The 17,742-nt window shown below is 55.3% G+C and overlaps 2 protein-coding genes across 2 annotated transcripts in view; both read right to left on the bottom strand.

The window, feature by feature from the left end:
• Positions 1 to 316: 316 nt before the first annotated feature.
• On the bottom strand, positions 317 to 1,252 carry LOC147973209 (uncharacterized). Its single transcript, XM_087524606.1, has one exon. It carries the CDS (start codon positions 1,250 to 1,252, stop codon positions 317 to 319), a length of 936 nt encoding a protein of 311 aa, XP_087380732.1.
• Positions 1,253 to 2,241: 989 nt separating this feature from the next.
• Positions 2,242 to 17,742, bottom strand: part of LOC147973208 (uncharacterized) — a 33,326-nt gene continuing 17,825 nt past the window's right edge. Inside the window, exons 4-6 of the mRNA XM_087524605.1 lie at positions 3,784 to 4,785; positions 3,607 to 3,696; positions 2,242 to 2,387 (exon numbers count right to left, since the gene is read on the bottom strand). Coding sequence (XP_087380731.1) covers positions 2,242 to 2,387; positions 3,607 to 3,696; positions 3,784 to 4,785 — 1,238 coding nt within the window. The remainder of the gene's footprint in view (positions 2,388 to 3,606; positions 3,697 to 3,783; positions 4,786 to 17,742) is intronic.

The following is a 17,742-nucleotide window of genomic DNA, read 5'->3' as shown; positions in this document are numbered from 1 at the left end:
TGCTTGGACATGAACCATCTTCCTCTACTCGAGAGAAAACATATCAAAAGACAAGCATAATTTTCACTTCAGTTCTGGTATTCATGCACTCAAGAATTTACACTTCGGTTCACTGGTCCGGTTTCTCTCAGCAACACATGATAACAAGATGCAAGTTAAACACAAATGACTCCATATGACGAGGTGACCTGCACAAAATAAATATCAGATAATTTAAATAAAAACTATTTCATTATCTAATTTTATCGTGAAATAAAAATATAGCCATATAGATAATAAAGAAATAGAGTGGAAATATAACTACCAAATTTCTCACCTATGATGTAAGGATCTCTTTATAGACAATGTTCTTCGTGTACGTACCAACAGGACTATCAGAGCTCTTGTTTTTGCTGCAAGTTGAACTCTTCTTTTTGCTGTCATCTGAGTTAATTTTCTTATTACCAGCATCAGGAACGGCAAGAATCTTGACGTTCTTTCTAGCGGCGGATCTAGATAGTGCAACATATAACTGCCCGTGAGAGAACACCGGCTCGGGCAAGTAAATACCGACATTCGGGATAGTTTGCCCCTGTGCCTTGTTCACCGTCATGGCGAAGCTGAGCCTTATTGGAAATTGTTTCCTCTTGAACTGAAAAGGAAACATCTCATCATCAGAGGGGCAAAGGGGGATCCTTGGCAAGAAGATCCTTTTTCCAGCATGTTGGCCAAGGACAATTTCTGCATCGATGACATTCCTTTGGAACCCTCGAATCACCAGCCTCATGCCATTGCAAAGTCCGTTTGCAGGGTCAATGTTCCCGAGCAATATGACAGGGCAGTTAATCTTGAGCTTCAACACATGCGGGGGTAGGCCATCAGGGGTCAATGTGTTAAGATATTCAGAAGGATAGTAGTTATGAGGGTCGTCCACCGCACAATCAAAACTATGGTACACCATCTCATCTCCCTGGAATCGACTGATCATCTTCAAATTAATCATATCCACGCAATCATTCCGTGTCGACAAGATTGCTCTGGAGGTGATGTAGTCTGGGTCTGACGTGTTAGCACCGAGGCTAGGAAAAGTATTGTCTATTAGTGAATCAATGTCAGTGTCCTTCCCAGTTGATGACACACATATCTCGTCTGGAAGAAGGACGTCGCCATCTCTGTTGGTCTCCTCCTTACCATCACCAATGCGCAATAGATACTCTGCAAACCATGGGTCACTATGTGCCCTCATATTGTGTACCAACTTAAGGTGGCACATGGAATCCCAAAGGTAAGACCTACGTAGCGATGAATTAATTATCTGAGCTCTAGACCCCTTACGGACAACAGGAAGGACCTGTCTGAAATCTCCACCGAACACAAATGTCTTCCCACCGAACGGCAGGTCTGGTCGGCTCATCACGTCGCGCATACTATTGTCCAACGCCTCGACTGCCTGTCTCTTTGTCATGGAAGCCTCATCCCAAATAATGAGAGAAGCTGACTGTAGGAGCTTGGCAGTCCCGCTCTGTTTAGTGAAGCTACAAAACCCACCATCATCGATGCCTAGCGGTATCTTGAACCGTGAATGAGCTGTTCTCCCTCCGGGCATTATGGAAGCAGCAACACCGGACGTAGCTGTCGCTATAGCAATCTTGTTCTGCCCACGTACCATTGCAAGCAGTGCTATGTACAAAAAAGTCTTTCCAGTGCCTCTAGGTCCATCCACAAAGAACGCAGCACCCTCATCACGATCAACATCACACATAATTTCATCGTATGCGGCCCTCTGATCTGAATTAAGTGAATCTGATAGATATGTGTCCTCAACGTTGAGCTCTATGGAGGATTCCTCGAAGATCTCCCTTGTCACACCGTTGGAAGTGTCATATTCTTCCTGAATATCGGGAAGAGGGAATGACTCTATCTCCTTGCCCATTGATTGTAGCATATTCTTGATATCTATTAGAACTATTTGCTCAACTGCAACTTTGGATGGATTGCTATGACGATAGTCTTCTGACATTGCATCTAGGTGCTTCTCCCAGAGTCCACGCACATCGGTTGGCTCACAAAATACCAGTATCGTTGCAAAGAGCCTCCTTAGAGATGATGGCATCTTATATAATGTGGATTCAGTGAGGGACTCATCTAGTGTGTTGTCTCCTTCGATCAATCCCCTTATCTCGGCAGCTTCACGAAAGGTTGGTAGGATCTCACCATTAACCGTCCTTAGGTCCTCATAAGAGGTGGCACCCGTGACATGGTTTAGGAGGACCCGCAGGTAATAGCGTTCCCCCTCGGCAGGATGAGCTGACACAATTCTTCCAATTTGTCCACCTGTATCTCGTACCCTTCTTCTCCAATATTTATTGTTCTTACTTGTCTGCTAGGTGTACCACTCAGGGAAGTCCCTGTACAAGATAGAACGAGCATCCTCATGTAACCTGTTTGCCTCAAAGTACTCTGTAAGCATCGACTTCTCAACACCTTCACAGTTAACTACTCGTTCAATATTTTGGGCCGCTTGGAATGACACCATGTGCATGTTTGGTAGATGGAGTTGTAGCTGCTTCACGGGTGGTGAGTTCTTACTCAATTCAAATCCATATATCCTCCACAATGCTTCTGGAGGAGTGACCCACCTAGCGTCTCTATACTGTTTGATCTCATCTATGTCTCCATTTTTGTCAGCCTCACTTACAACAATAGACGCTCGATCATGGCCCTTGTATATTTACTTGAATAGGTATTTAACAGCCTTTATGCTTCCGCATGCCTCAACATTGATGTGACAATTGAAGTAGCGCAAGAGGTGTGGGTTGTATGGGACGACCCACCTATTATCTAGCCATTCCTTTCGAACCATTGCTTTACATCCGTCTTCACGTCGTCTGTATAGCGGGTAGGAGTCCTTGCCTTGTAAGGTAGTCGCATTGAAAGGTCGCGGATAGTGATTCTTGCAAGAAGGACGACCCTTTGTGCAAGGGCATTCACAATTCAAAGCACCGCAAGGTCCATGCATCATATGTTTCACGACCAACTTGTACAGTTCTGGGTACTTCTTCTTGTTGGGGAGCTCGGCTGAGATAAGGCGATCATACTGCTCGGGGCAAGTGAGCTTGTATCGGCCCTCCATGATGAGCAGGAAGTGCGCATGAGGAAGGCCCCTCTTCTGGAACTCCACCACATACACATAAGCCCTCACCTTTCCCAAGATATCCTTTTTAAATAGCTTATTCTTGAGTTACTCCAACTTCGCCCTGAAAACACGGACGATGAGATCTGGACGATCTTGAGGTGTCTGGCCAGGGTACAGTTCCTTCCTAATCTCATCCCAGTTTGGGTTGCATGTCATTGTGAGGAAGATGTCTGGCTTGCCATACCGCCTAACTAAGGCCATAGCATCCATGTAGCGACGCCTCATGTCTCGTGGACCACCGATAAATGACGTAGCTAGAACTGTGCGTTTTCCAATGGAATCTGCCCTACCCTCACCGGCATGTAAGCTATCCACCAAGCCTTGGTACAGGTCCACCCTTATTTTATCTTGATGAACCCATATATAGTCCAATCGGGAGTTCTCAATCTTGATGTATGTGTCGACCGCGAACTGCTAGAAAAGACGCTTACCAAAGAGGATCGGGTTGAATATCCCAGGACGCATCTGGAATTTGTAGCAGTAGTAGTCCCTCACAGACACACATAGCCTACCTCTAGAAGCTGAATAGAAAATTGAAAACAATGGTGATGTTGATTGAGAGCACACCTCAAATGGACGGTGATGTAACAACTTATTGCAACACTAACCTGCATCATCATCAGCAACAACGTTCTCACTGATTGTGGGATTGGAGGACCTATTGTTAAGGCCACGAGCTAGACGAGCTGCACGAGCTGCCATCACGGTTTCATAGGGCACACCTTCCTTCGGGATATCAGTATGCCACCCAAGTTCACCTCTAGGGAAGAAAAGAGGGTACGACAACGCATCATAGCATCCATGGTAGGACTTGATGCCGTATATATCTCTATTCTTCCCTCGTAGGATGACGCTATTGTCGAATTGTCTTCGACGTTCACTACCCTCCACCCACACAGCGGCTACTTCTGAAGTGGTTGGCGCGTTATATGTTCTTTGATCCATCCGCTGGTCAAGCTTAAGTGTTATGCGATAGTCATCAACATCATCAACATGGCCCATACTCCGGAGGTGTTCAGAGTATGGGTTGCCACGAAGTATGTTGACTAACTGTGTGATTACTTCTTTGTCTTTCTGGCACTGCTCTTTACGGCAACTGCGATATCTGTGTTCTAAACTGGGGTCATCATCATAGAAGTAGAGCTCCAAGTGACTACGATCCAATCCATCTTGTTTGCCGAATGACCGTATGTTGTGGTACATTTGGCCATGGGCACAAAATGTATAGATAGGATGCTTTGATATGTTAGTGGTATCACTATCAAGGTGACAATATAGTGAGGTGAATGAGAAGTGGCCGTTGAAAAACCTGATATTGTCACGAAAATGCCTGGCATCAGAGTCTGCACTTGTCCATAGCCTCATGAGCTCGGGTGGCGTATCTGGGTTGGCCAGTTTGATCTTCCCCTTACGGCAGCAAAAACCCTTGGACTCACGCTCAAACTTCTTTGCACAACAGTGTTTGCAGTCCTCCACCGACTTCAGCTTGTGTGTTTCTGTTGGGAGTTTGCTATAAACCATATCATAGGGATCTGGAATGTTTGAAATAGAAGCAGAGTCGTCATCATCGTCAACCTCCTCCATTTCAAGATCCTCGTCGTTGTCCTCATCTGAAATGTTCAACGCACTTTCAATATGAGTACAAAAAACATGCACATTGTTGGAAATATGCCCTAGAGGCAATAATAAAATGGTTATTATTATATTTCTTTGTTCATGATAATTGTCTATTGTTCATGCTATAATTGTGTTATCCGGAAATCGTAATACATGTGTGAACACATAGACCACAACACGTCCCTAGTGAGCCTCTAGTTGACTAGCTCGTTGATCAAAAGATAGTCATGGTTTCCTGACTATGGACATTGGATGTCATTGATAACGGGATCACATCATTAGGAGAATGATGTGATGGACAAGACCCAATCCTAAGCTTGGCTCAAAGATCGTGTAGTTCGTTTGCTGTAGCTTTTCTGAATGTCAAGTATCATTTCCTTAGACCATGAGATTGCGCAACTCCCGGATACCGTAGGAGTGCCTTGGGTGTGCCAAACGTCACAACGTAACTGGGTGACTATAAAGGTACATTACAGGTATCTCCGAAAGTGTCTGTTGGGTTGGCACAAATCGAGACTGGGATTTGTCACTCCGTATGACGGAGAGGTATCTCAGGGCCCACTCGGTAATGCATCATCATAATGAGCTCAATGTGATCAAGTGGTTGATCACGGGACCATGCATTACGGTACGAGTAAAGTGACTTGCCGGTAACGAGACTGAATGAGGTATTGGGATACCGATGATCGAGTCTCGGGCAAGTAACGTACCGATTGACAAAGGGAATTGTATATGGATTGATTGAATCCTTGACATCATGGTTCATCCGATGAGATCATCGTGGAGCATGTGGGAGCCAACATGGGTATCCAGATCCCGCTGTTGGTTATTGATACGTCTCCAACGTATCTATAATTTTTGATTGCTCCATGCTCTATTATCTACTATTTTAGGCAATATTGGGCTTTATTTTCCACTTTTATATTATTTTTGGGACTAACCTATTAACCGGAGGCCCAGCCCAGATTTGCTGTTTTATGCCTATTTCAGTGTTTCGAGGAAAAGGAATATCAGACGGAGTCAAAACGGAACGAAATCAACTGGAGAAGTTATTTTTGGAAGGAAACCCACCTGATGGACTTGGACCCCACGTCAGAAGATACGGGAGGTGCTCATGAGGGTGGGGGGAGCACCCTCCCTGAAGGAAATATGCCCTAGAGGCAATAATAAAGTTATTATTTATTTCCTTATTTCATGATAAATGTTTATTATTCATGCTAGAATTGTATTAACCGGAAACATAATACATGTGTGAATACACAGACAAACAGAGTGTCACTAGTATGCCTCTACTTGACTAGCTCGTTAATCAAAGATGGTTATGTTTCCTAACCATGGACAAAGAGTTGTTATTTGATTAACGGGATCACATCATTAGTTGAATGATCTGATTGACATGACCCATTCCATTGGCTTAGCACCCGATCGTTTAGTATGTTGCTATTGCTTTCTTCATGACTTATACATGTTCCTATGACTATGAGATTATGTAACTCCCGTGTGCCGGAGGAACACTTTGTGTGCTACCAAACGTCACAACGTAACTGGGTGATTATAAAGGTGCTCTACAAGTGTCTCCAAAGGTACATGTTGGGTTGACGTATTTCGAGATTAGGATTTGTCACTCCGATCGTCGGAGAGGTATCTATGTGCCCTCTCGGTAATGCACATCACTTAAGCCTTGCAACTAATGAGTTAGTTGCGAGATGATGTATTACAGAACGAGTAAAGAGACTTGTCGGTAACGAGATTGTCGAAGTAAATAGCCATGGGTAGCCTAGCCGGCTTCCCCTGGCATTTCTGAAAAAATTACGAGCCCGCCCGGCTCTCAAGAATCCAAGACATGGGGCCGCCTTCCCCTAGACGGCTGCGATCAAGGCCGGCTTTCGGAAGGCGGTCCGACTTTAACCCTCATGAGAGGGCCGACTCCAAGAAGCCAGCTGTGAGAAGGCCGACTCCTTCGAGCCGGCTCCCCGTAAAGCAGTCAAGACCGTACCCACAAAGTTTGCACCCACCTAACGGTGGTGCGACGGGGCGTGGCTACAGAAGAGCCTGCCACCCCCGAATCCCGGGGCACGCCTGGCACAGTGCGCCGTACGAGGTAGGCATGACCCGTCCGGCACAGCACTGTTGCCATGTTGACCCTGGCCTCACCCACGACGGGCCGCCAGCGTGGCCCACAGGCGGTGGGCCCCTTAGAGTAGAGAGACGGCCGAAGGTGGCCCCGCTTCCAACCAGTCGGCCCGAGACGGAGCCGGCCCCCCGCAGCCGGCTTGCTACCTCCCTCGAAGAAGACACCCCATTAAGGAGACAAGACGCGGTAGGGCTACAGCGATCGTCCGACAGGCGGCGGTACTGTAGCCGCGCTTACCACGATGAAGCTCACGTCAACAAGATGAAGCCACAGTGACCAGCCGCCGACATGGCCCCGGACAGTGGGGCCTGCCTGTCGACCAAGGAGTTGGCAGCCGGCGGGACCCACCAGTCGGCGGGCCCCAGCAGCCGGCGCAGAAGCCGGCGAGCGCAGTCACAGACGGTTGGGCCCCGCGCCCAGCCGGATTACCATTGTATCCCCGGGGGGTAGGCCTATATAAACCCCCCGGAGCACCCATGCAAAGGGTTGGACCCCCTGCTAGTTCTAGACACCATACAAGGAGAAGAAGCAGGCTAGCCGTGCCCTTTCTTCCTCCTCCCCCCAAAAACAGCTCAAGGAGCGTCGTGTAGCTACTCGATTCATCTAGTGAGCATGCGGAGACCCCGCAGAGCAGCAGTAGGGGTGTTATCTCCTCGGAGAGCCCCGAAGCTGGGTAAGATCCGCCGGCGTGCATGTCTTCGCCTCATCCCGCTTCCAGGCACCGGCGATGTCTTACTGGTTCCCACAAAGATAAGCCACCCGTTGGCATATGTCACACCCGACATTTGGCGCCCACCATGGGGCCAGGCGCACCGTCGTCCGGAGACCTGTTCTGGACGGGAACCCTCTTCCTCCCCAGCGAGCGTAGCCAGCCCGGCACGCCCGATGGCGCTTGCCACGACGCGCTGCAAGGCGTCACCTGCATCTGCGCGGCAAGCGGCCTCGCCGATCTCCCCGACGAGCTCGCCTCCGACGCGGGCACTGACCGCCTCGCCAACTTTCTCGGCCAGCTCCATGTCTCCAGCGAGCCCGCTGCGGACCTGGAGTCGGTTGGCTCCACCGACCCGATGCCTGTCGACTCCGACACGGCCTCCTACGACGCCTTCCCCACCAACGTCGCGATCTACAACGACCCGCTTCCTCGAGCCGACGGCCACGATGCTGTCACCGCCGAAGTGATGGTTGTCGGCCACGGCGGCCTGGCCGACGAGAGCGCCCGCGACGCCCCGCGCGCGGCGGCCCACGACTTGTCCGCTCCTCTCCCGGCCGACGCCGACGACGAAGCACTGGAAGCACGCCGCCTCGCTCTCCTCGCAAAGGGCCGGAGGCTGGCCTCCGTAAGACGCCTCACTGAGGCCTACCGGCGCGAGGCTGACCGCGCCGCATTCGGCACGCCGGCCCCGGGCGGGCCAAGCCGGGCCGGCCTTGTCAAGCAATGCGGCGCCGTCATCGCCGACACGCTGGGAGTCGACCGCCCGGTCTATGCCACTCCGCTCGAGAACTTGCGTGCCGCCCAGGCGGCCGTAGACGAGCTGGACGGCCTGGAGGCCGAAGACCTTTCCCACATGACCCGGCGCATCCAGCAATTGATTGACGCCGCCGCACAGCGGCACGAAGCCGACGCTCGCGCGGAAAGCCTTCCCCCGCGCCGAGAGCATGGCGCGACGTCCCGGACGCCGACTACGAGCAATACCGGCGCGCGATGCGAGAAGGAGCCGGCTACCAGCCGCAGCCAGACCCGGATCTCCATCGAGCGGGACGCGGACGGTCATCCCCGAGCCATGGAGTGGCGGGGCGACCCGCCTCCGCCTCCGCCCCGTGGAGAGAGATATCCCACCTCACCGCCAGTGGCGCACCCGACTCTCAGCGGCCGGCTGGGCCGCCGCGAAGGAATCGGCGAGAACGACGCCCGTCATCGGATCGACCGCCTGGCGCGATCCCTGGCATTGGAAGAAGAAGACGATGTCGGCCCGCCTTGCTTTGGCCCCCGCATCCGTGACGAGCCCTTTCCCAAAGGGTTCTCGCTCCCAAGAGACACGCCCAAGTACAACGGCTCCGTGAAGCCGGAAGATTGGTTGATCGACTACTCCACCGCAGTTAGCATAGCCAACAGCAATCGGCGCGTCGCCGTGAAGTACGTGCCCCTCATGCTGCAGGGCACGGCGCGGACCTGGCTCAACAGCCTCAAGCCGCGTAGCATCAACAGCTGGCTAGACTTCATAGAAGCCTTCATCCGCAACTTCACCAGCACCTACAAGCGGGCTCCCAAGCCCAGACAGCTCTCCTTGTGCGTACAAGGCCCCGCCGAGTCCACTCGCGATTACCTCACGCGTTGGGCCGAGCTCCGCAACTCCTGTGAAGGGGTGCACGAGGTGCAAGCCATAGAATACTTCACAGCCGGATGCCGAGAAGGCACCCTCCTCAAGCACAAGCTCCTCTGCGACGAGCCGGCTACCCTCGACGAGCTTCTGGACATAGCAGACAAGTATGCCACCGCCGACTCCTCGATGAAGACCGAGCTTCGGGTAGACGCGTCCGGAAAGGTGCTCAACCCGGCGCCCAAGACGCCGGCTGGAGAACCCGGCCGACACCCCAACTCGAACGACAACAAGCGCAAGGGCCCCGCGCCGCCTCCCGCTAGCCGGCAGGTGGCCACGGTCGAAGATGCGCCGCCTGAAGAACGGCCGGCGCCCAAGAAGCCCAAGGGCGGCAGGCCGGCTTGGCAGCCCGCCCTCTCCTACGAGCAAACCCTCGACGCCCCTTGCAAGTTCCACAGCGGCGCGAAGCCATCCAACCACACGACCCGGAAGTGCAACTGGCTCACCCAAATCTCTAAGGGCGAGGGGCTCTTGCCACCTCCGCCTGCCGGCCCGCCGCCTCCGCTTCCGCCGCCTCCAGCCGCTCGGCCCGCAGTCAGAGCCGTGCATGACGATTTTCCTGATGAGCAAGCAACCTACATCGTCTTTACAAGCCAGCTCGAAGACCGGCGCAGCAAACGCCGAGAGCACCAGGAAGTCAGCGTGGTCGCTGCCAACCCCGCCGGACACATGCATTGGTCAGAAAAGCCCATCAGCTGGAGCCGGGCCGACCATCCGGAGGTGATGCCGTCTCTCGGCTGTTATGCTTTGGTCCTGGAAGCCACCCTTGCAACGGACAGACGCGCCGCCCGCTTCTCCCGTGTGTTGATAGACAGCGGGAGCAGCATCAACATCCTGTATCGTGACACCCTGGAGAAGTTGAACGTCAAGACAAAACAGCTCACGCCCACTCGGACAGTGTTCCACGGCATCGTACCCGGCCTGTCCTGTGCCCCCATTGGCATAATCAAGATTGATGTACTTTTTGGGGACAAGGAGCATTTTCGCCGGGAAGCGATCTGGTTTGAAGTGGTGGACCTGGAGAGCCCTTACCATGCATTGCTGGGCCGACCTGCTTTGGCCAAGTTCATGGCAGTTCCCCACTATGCCTACCTCAAGATGAAGATACCAAGCACCAAAGGCGTCATCACCGTAGCCGGTGACTACAAGAAGTCCTCCGAGTGCGCAGCGGCTAGCAGCCGGCTGGCCGAGTCCCTTGTGATCGCCGAAGAGAAGAAGATGCTGGACCGAGTCGTGGCCATAGCCGGCAAGCAGTCGGCCGTGTCCCCCAACCCCAAGGAGCATGATACTCAAGGGTCTTTTCAGCCGGCCAAGGAGACGAAGAAGATACCTCTTGACCCCGAGCGTCCAGAGAGGTTTGCCGTCATCGGGGCAAACCTGAACAGCAAATAGGAAGGCGAGCTCGCCGATTTCCTCCGTGAGAATCGGGACATCTTTGCGTGGTCCCCCAAGGATATGCCGGGTGTTCCGAGGAAATTCGCCGAGCACAAACTACATGTTCGAGAAGACGCAAAGCCAGTCAGACAACCCCTTCGCCGACTGTCGGAGGAGAAACGCAGGATTGTAGGGGAGGAGATAGCCCGGCTCTTGGCGGCCGGCTTTATCATGGAAGTTTTCTTTCCAGAGTGGCTTGCCAACCCGGTCCTTGTGCTAAAGAAGAATAACAAGTGGCGCATGTGTATAGACTACACAAGTCTCAACAAGGCTTGCCCCAAAGATCCTTTTGCCCTGCCAAGGATAGACCAAGTGATAGACTCCACAGCCGGATGCGAGCTGTTGAGTTTTTTGGATGCTTACTCCGGATATCACCAGATAAAGCTAGACCCGGATGACCGCCTGAAGACCGCCTTCATCACGCCGTTCGGAGCCTTCTGCTACCTGACTATGACATTCGGCTTGAGAAATGCCGGTGCCACCTTTCAGCGTTGCATGCAGAAGTGCCTCCTCAAGCAGCTCGGCAGGAATGCCCACGTTTACGTGGACGACATCGTGGTGAAGACGGAGAAGCATGGCACCTTGCTGGAAGACCTCAAGGAAACATTTGAGAACCTGCGCCGGTTCCAAATCAAGCTCAACCCCGAGAAATGCGTGTTCGGGGTGCCAGCCGGCCAGCTCCTAGGCTTCCTGGTCTCCGAACGCGGCATCGAATGCAACCCGGCGAAGATCAAGGCCATCGAGAGAATGGCGATCCCTACCAAGCTTCGAGACATTCAGAAGTTCACCGGGTGCTTGGCCTCCTTGAACCGCTTCATGAGACAGCTCGGAGAGAAAGCTCTCCCCCTCTACCGCCTCATGAAGAAGAACACTCACTTTGAGTGGAACGACCAGGCCGACCAAGCTTTTCACGAGCTGAAGAAGATGCTGGCCACGCCGCCTGTCCTCGCGGCGCCGACCGAGAAAGAGCCCATGCTCCTTTACATCGCTGCAACCAGCCGGGTAGTCAGCACCGTCATCGTAGTCCAGCGCTTGGAAGAAGGCCGAGCCCAGCCGGTCCAGAGGCCGGTGTATTATTTGAGCGAGGTGCTGTCTGCCTCAAAGCAGAACTACCCGCACTACCAAAAGATGTGTTACGGTGTGTACTTCACCGCCAAGAAGCTGAAGCCCTACTTTCAAGAGCATCCCGTCACGGTCGTATGCACTGCCCCGCTAGCCGAGATCATAGGCAGCCGGGATGCATCCGGCCGGGTCGTGAAATGGGCAATCGAACTGGCCCCCTACACGATCTTCTACCAGCCCCGCACCGCCATCAAGTCCCAAGCACTGGCCGACTTCCTCGTCGACTGGGACGAGACCCAGTACCTGCCGCCGGCTCCCGACTCCACCCATTGGCGCATGCACTTCGACGGGTCCAAGATGCGCACCGGCTTGGGAGCCGGCATCGTCCTTACCTCTCCCAAAGGCGACAAGCTCAGATACACGCTACAGATCCACTTTGCCGCCTCCAACAATGTGGCCGAGTACGAGGCGCTCATACACGGGCTCCGGCTTGCCAAAGAGCTTGGCATTCGCCGGATCCTATGTTATGGCGACTCGGACCTGGTAGTCCAGCAGTCATCCGGCGACTGGGACGCCAAGGACGCGAATATGGCGAGCTACCGTTTCCTGGTCCAACAACTCAGCGGATACTTTGAAGGATGCAAGTTCCTCCACGTACCTCGAGCCGACAACGAGCCAGCCGATGCCCTGGCTCGAATAGGCTCCACTCGGCAAGCAATTCCAACCGGCGTCGCTCTACAACGCCTCCTCAAGCCGTCCATCAAGCCGTCTCCGGAATCCGATTCCATCTTCGTGCCACCTGACCCCGATGCGGCCAGGTCCAGCTCGAAGAATCAAGTAGCCGACCCCAAGACCCCCGTAGCCAACCCGACGACTTCGGCAGCCGGCTCGGGGACTTCGGCAGCCGGCTCGGGGACTGCGGTAGCCGGCCTGGGGACTGCACCAGCACTACAGCTGGCGGCTGACTCCAGCACCTCACCGCCCAGCCCGCCCACCCTGGTGGCAGTAGCCACTTTGGTAGTAGAGGAAGTCGCGGCTCCGTCATGGGCTCAGTCCATCCTCAACTTCCTGGTAAACCAAGACCTGCCGGCTGACGAAACAGAAGCAAGACAAGTCCAGCGTCGAGCCGGAGCGTACACAATCGTCAACAGAGAACTACTCAAGCGCAACGTCACCGGAGTCCTCCAGCGATGCATCGAGCAAGAGAAGGGCATTGCAATCCTCGCAGACATTCACCAAGGAGAATGCGGCCACCATGCGGCCTCAAGATCACTTGTCGCCAAAGCCTTCCGCCATGGTTTCTTCTGGCCGACTGCTTTGGACGACGCCAAAGAATTAGTCAAGCATTGCAAGGGATGCCAGCTCTTCAGCTCCAAGCAACACATGCCGGCTTCGGCACTCAAGACCATTCCCCTCACTTGGCCCTTTGCCGTTTGGGGACTGGAAATGGTGGGCCCATTCAAGACGGCACGCGGCGGCATGACGCATTTGCTCGTCGCCGTGGAAAAATTCACCAAGTGGGTTGAGGCGAAGCCGATCAAGAAGCTGAATGGGCCGACTGCTGTGACGTTCATCGTGGACATAACAACTCGGTACGGTGTGCCGCACAGCATCATCACCGACAATGGCACGAATTTAGCCAAAGGAGCCTTGGCACGTTTCTGCGCAGCCCAAGGTATCCGGCTGGACTTAGCATCCGTCGCCCACCCGCAGTCAAACGGCCAGGTCGAGCGAGCCAACGGCCTCATCCTCTCCGGCATCAAGCCCCGACTGGTTGTACCTCTGGAGCGCTCAGCCGGCTGTTGGCTCGATGAGCTGCCGGCTGTCCTCTGGAGTCTGCGCACTACACCAAACAAGTCAACCGGCTTCACCCCTTTCTTCCTTGTGTATGGTGCCGAGGCGGTCATCCCAACTGACATCGAATTCGACTCGCCTCGAGTAACCATGTACACGGAAGCGGAGGCCAAGGAAGCACGAGAAGACGGCGTCGACCTGCTGGAAGAAAGCCGGCTGTTAGCGCTCAGCCGGTCTGCAATTTACCAGCAGGGTTTGCGCCGCTACCACAGCCAGAAGGTCAGGCCAAGATCTTTCCAAGAGGGCGACCTTGTGCTCCGGCTGATTCAGCGAACAGCTGGCCAGCACAAGCTCTCAGCCCCTTGGGAAGGCCCTTTCGTCATCAGCAGAGCTCTAGGCAACGACTCCTACTACCTGATCGACGCACAGAAGCCGAAGGCACGCAAGAGAGACGACTCCGGCAAGGAGTCGGAACGGCCATGGAACGCCAACCTCCTTCGAAGATTTTACAGTTGAAAGGCAGTGTGTATCACGCTAACTTTTGTATTAAGTACAAGACAATAGGCTCCCCGAGGAGGGCTCGGGGACTGCCATCCCTTATTTATGAATGAAAAGTATCATGCTTATGACCTTGTCGTATCATTTACTTATTCTGTCCGGCACCGAGTTCGACTAGTCGGCTCGGGGACTGAGTTATATTAGAAGTCCTACCCGCAGTCAGACAAGTAGTGTGCCGGCTCTCAAGCCTTCCCTTGCCAAAAGTCGCAGTTCGAAGAACCGACTGTCCGGCTGGCAAGAGTTAAAGGTAGGAACGACCGCCCACACGAAAAACGGCTAGAGACTAACGGACTAATATAACAAAAGCCGGTTTTTCCCACACCGCCGACTGGCTACCAGAGTAGCCGGCCGGCCGGTTTCCATTCACTTTACTTTAAATCCGAGAAAGCTCAAGTACTTGCCTCCCCAAAGAGGGAAGGCGGCAAAGGAAAAACCCTAAGGATAAACAAGCATACGCGAATGGAAACCAAACATGCACATGATAATATTTACATAAAAAGACCTCCAAGAGGCCAGCATTCAACATAGTTTGGATACACCCCCAGTGGGTGGAACTGCGAAACTTAACAAAAGATTGTTCAAAGCCAAATAGCAGGAAAGATAAAGACGGCAGGTCAAGATGGCGGAGCGGCCGACAAGCCAGACTGGTTGGCGGAGACGGTCGCGCCGGCTGAAGGAGCGGCCGGCTGACGAACTTCGGCTTGGTCGCCGCCCCCCGCAGAGGGCGCGCTTCCACGCGCCTTGTTGCTGGAGGCACGGTCGGCCTGAGGTCGGCTGGTTGTTCCACCAGCCGGCTCGACGTCTCCGCCGTCGTCGTCGTCGTCTTCTTCGCCCTCATCGCTGGAGGCGATCTCCTCCGCCGAGTCCTCGCCCACCACCGGGTTCAGCCCGAACCACTCCTCCGGCTGTGCGACACCGTCATCATCGATTTCGGGTGCGAAAACGCTGATGTCGGTGCACTCGGCGATCGTCGAAGCCCGCTGGGCGATAGCCGGCCTCACCGCCTCCAGCTCCGCGTCGGCCTCCATCCACCAAGTGCGCAGCTGGTCCAGGCTCAGCCCTGGGTACCAAGCCCGAACGAATTCCAACGCCTTCCCGGCTACGAGGCGGGCCGCTGACGCTTTCCAAGCCTCGAAGCGACCAACTGCGACTTCCAGCCAGTCGGCAGTTCGGCTCGGAGTGCGGGGGATCGTCTCGCCGGGCCAGAGGGCGGCCAGCACTTGCGCCCCGGCACGTTGGAGCCGGCGAAGCATCCGATGAGCCGGCTGCAACCGTGCCTGGATAGCCAGAAGCTGCTCCTCAAGGGTCCGGTTTGCATCCGGCGCGATGTCGGCCCCCGCTTGCCGGCGCGCCTCGCGATGGGCCTCAATGCTTTGGGCGGCGAAGGCGGAGTAGCCTGGGAAGTAATCTGCAAGAAACAACAAGCAAGAGCTCAAGATAAGTCAAAAAACCCAAGCGGCAAGGGGCAGGGGAGGGCCGAGGAAGGCAGCTTACCGTCGATCAAGTCCTCGATCCGGCTGAAGCCTTCGTCCAGGCCTCGCCGGGTCTCAGACCAGGTCGCCGCCGCCATCTCATACTCCGCCATCAAGGCGTCTTCGCTTTCCCGCGCCGCCTGCAGGGCCGCTTTGTGGCTTTCCTCTTGGTCGGCTAGCTTCTTGGCCAGGCGATCCCGTTCCTGGACCAAGGCAGTGCACTCGACCTCTTTGGCGTAAAGGGCGGCCTTCGCTTCGCCAAGCTCCTTCCTCAAGTCGGCGTTGGCCCCTGAAGACAAAGAAAAAGAAAAATCAATAAGAAAAGAGCCGTCAAGAAAGATCCGACCCGACTGCGCGGCAGTCGGCCCGAATCTCGGGGACTACACCCAGTGGGTGCGCTGACGCGCCCCCACAGGAGACAGACAAAATCAAGTACTTACTTCGGCTATCGGCCAGGTCGTCGGTCCGCCAGCTCAACTCTCGAGCCTGGGAGTCGAAGGCGGCAGCACGAAGGTTGTGATACTCCTGAAAGTTTAGAAAGAAAGCAAAGTAAGGTGGCCGTCGAGAAAGATCCGACCCGACTGCGCAACAGTCGGCCCGAATCTCGGGGACTACACCCAGTGGGTGCGCTGACGCGCCCCCACGGAAGAAATCAAGAAGACAAAGCAGCCAAGAGCGAAGGACTCACCCGGATAGTGGTTCGCGTTGACAAGAACTCTTGGTTGAGCTGTTGCAGCAGGGCGGCTTGAGCTTGTAGCCGGCTCCGGACCCCTTGAGCCGCCGCATCCAGCTCGCTGGTCCCCCCGCTGGGAGTCCACTCGGACACGGCGGTGCTGGCCGCCTCCAGATCTCTAGCCGGCTGGCCTGCGCCCGCGGCTCGGCGCAACTCCGGCGGAGCAGCGCCTCCTCCAGCACGCCGGCCCGTCGCCAGCTGCACCTTGAGGCCGGCCCTGATCTCCGGCTCACCTCCGGCCGGCTCCTCTGGCGCCGCTGATGATTGACCGCCTTGGCCCGCTCCGGTTGGCGCCGCAGGTGGCGCTCTCCCCGCCAAGGCCACGGGGTCCTCCTCCCTCTCCAACAGCGGCGGGTCTTGGATGATCTCCTCCGCCAAGGGCAACAGGGTGTCGGGGGCCACGGCTCGGAGAGGAACGGCGAGCAGCGGAGGCTGGCTGCGCGAGCTTTCCGCCTCCGTCTCTGCGGGAGCCGCCTCCCTCTGGGCCTTGGCTACCGCTTCAGCCTGCCCCTTTGCCGCCTGGGCGGCCGCCTTCTCCGCCGCCTCGCGCTCTTCCCGCACTTCGCGGGCGTTCCGCTCTGTGGCCTCCCTAAGATCGGCGCGGGGGTCCACGCGGCGGGAGCTCGAAGACCCTCCAGCCGGCCCCACGACGGAGCCGCCCGGGCCCCGCTCAAGGGAAAGCGGCGCCCTGTCCAGCAAGCGAGGAAAAGTTAAGAAGACATTCGAAGAAAAAGAGAACAATAACGAGACTGCGGCAAGGTAATTAAAGACTTACGACGAGACCGCCTGGGGCTGTTTCACAGCCTTGCGGAAGCGGGCCGCCTTCGCGGCCGCCTCTTCTCGCTTCGTCGCCGCGGCGGAAGGCTTGGACTTCTTCGGCCGACTGCCGAAGAGGCCTAGAGCGGCCCGGTGCTTCTGCGCGCCGCCGGCAGCCGGCGCGACAGACAAGCCCGCGCCCTGTTGGTCGGCCGCCGGCTGGCGGCGCGGAGCGACTTCGGCCTCGAAGTCGTCCGACCAGTCCTCGAAGCTCGCGGTGAACCTTGAGCCTCCGGGCTCAGCGCTGTCCCCCACGACGGCATCTTCCATGGCGGCCGCCCCCAAGTCCGGGTCGTCAACATCATCCACCGTGCGGTCGGGGGCGTACTGGCGTTCAATCCCTGCCACCCCGGCCGGCGGCGCAAGAAGAGGGTTCTGCTCAAAGAACCGACTGGTCAGAAGCCGGCCGTCACGAAGCCGGCTGACGGCAAAAAAGAAGATAAAGAGAGAAACTTACCATGGGTGGAGGATTTGCGCGAGAATACGGCGCCTTGCCGTATTGCCAGACCCCGCTGAGCTTGCAGTTGGCAATGTAATTGACCATGAGCGCCACCTCCACGTGGGGCATC

The sequence above is a fragment of the Triticum urartu genome, chromosome 5A (assembly GCF_056163025.1).
Source record: "Triticum urartu cultivar PI428250 chromosome 5A, HENAU_Tu73, whole genome shotgun sequence".
In the NCBI taxonomy this organism is placed as follows: domain Eukaryota; kingdom Viridiplantae; phylum Streptophyta; class Magnoliopsida; order Poales; family Poaceae; genus Triticum; species Triticum urartu.
Note: the sequence above shows the minus strand (reverse complement) of the source record. Positions and strands in the feature narration are given on the sequence as shown.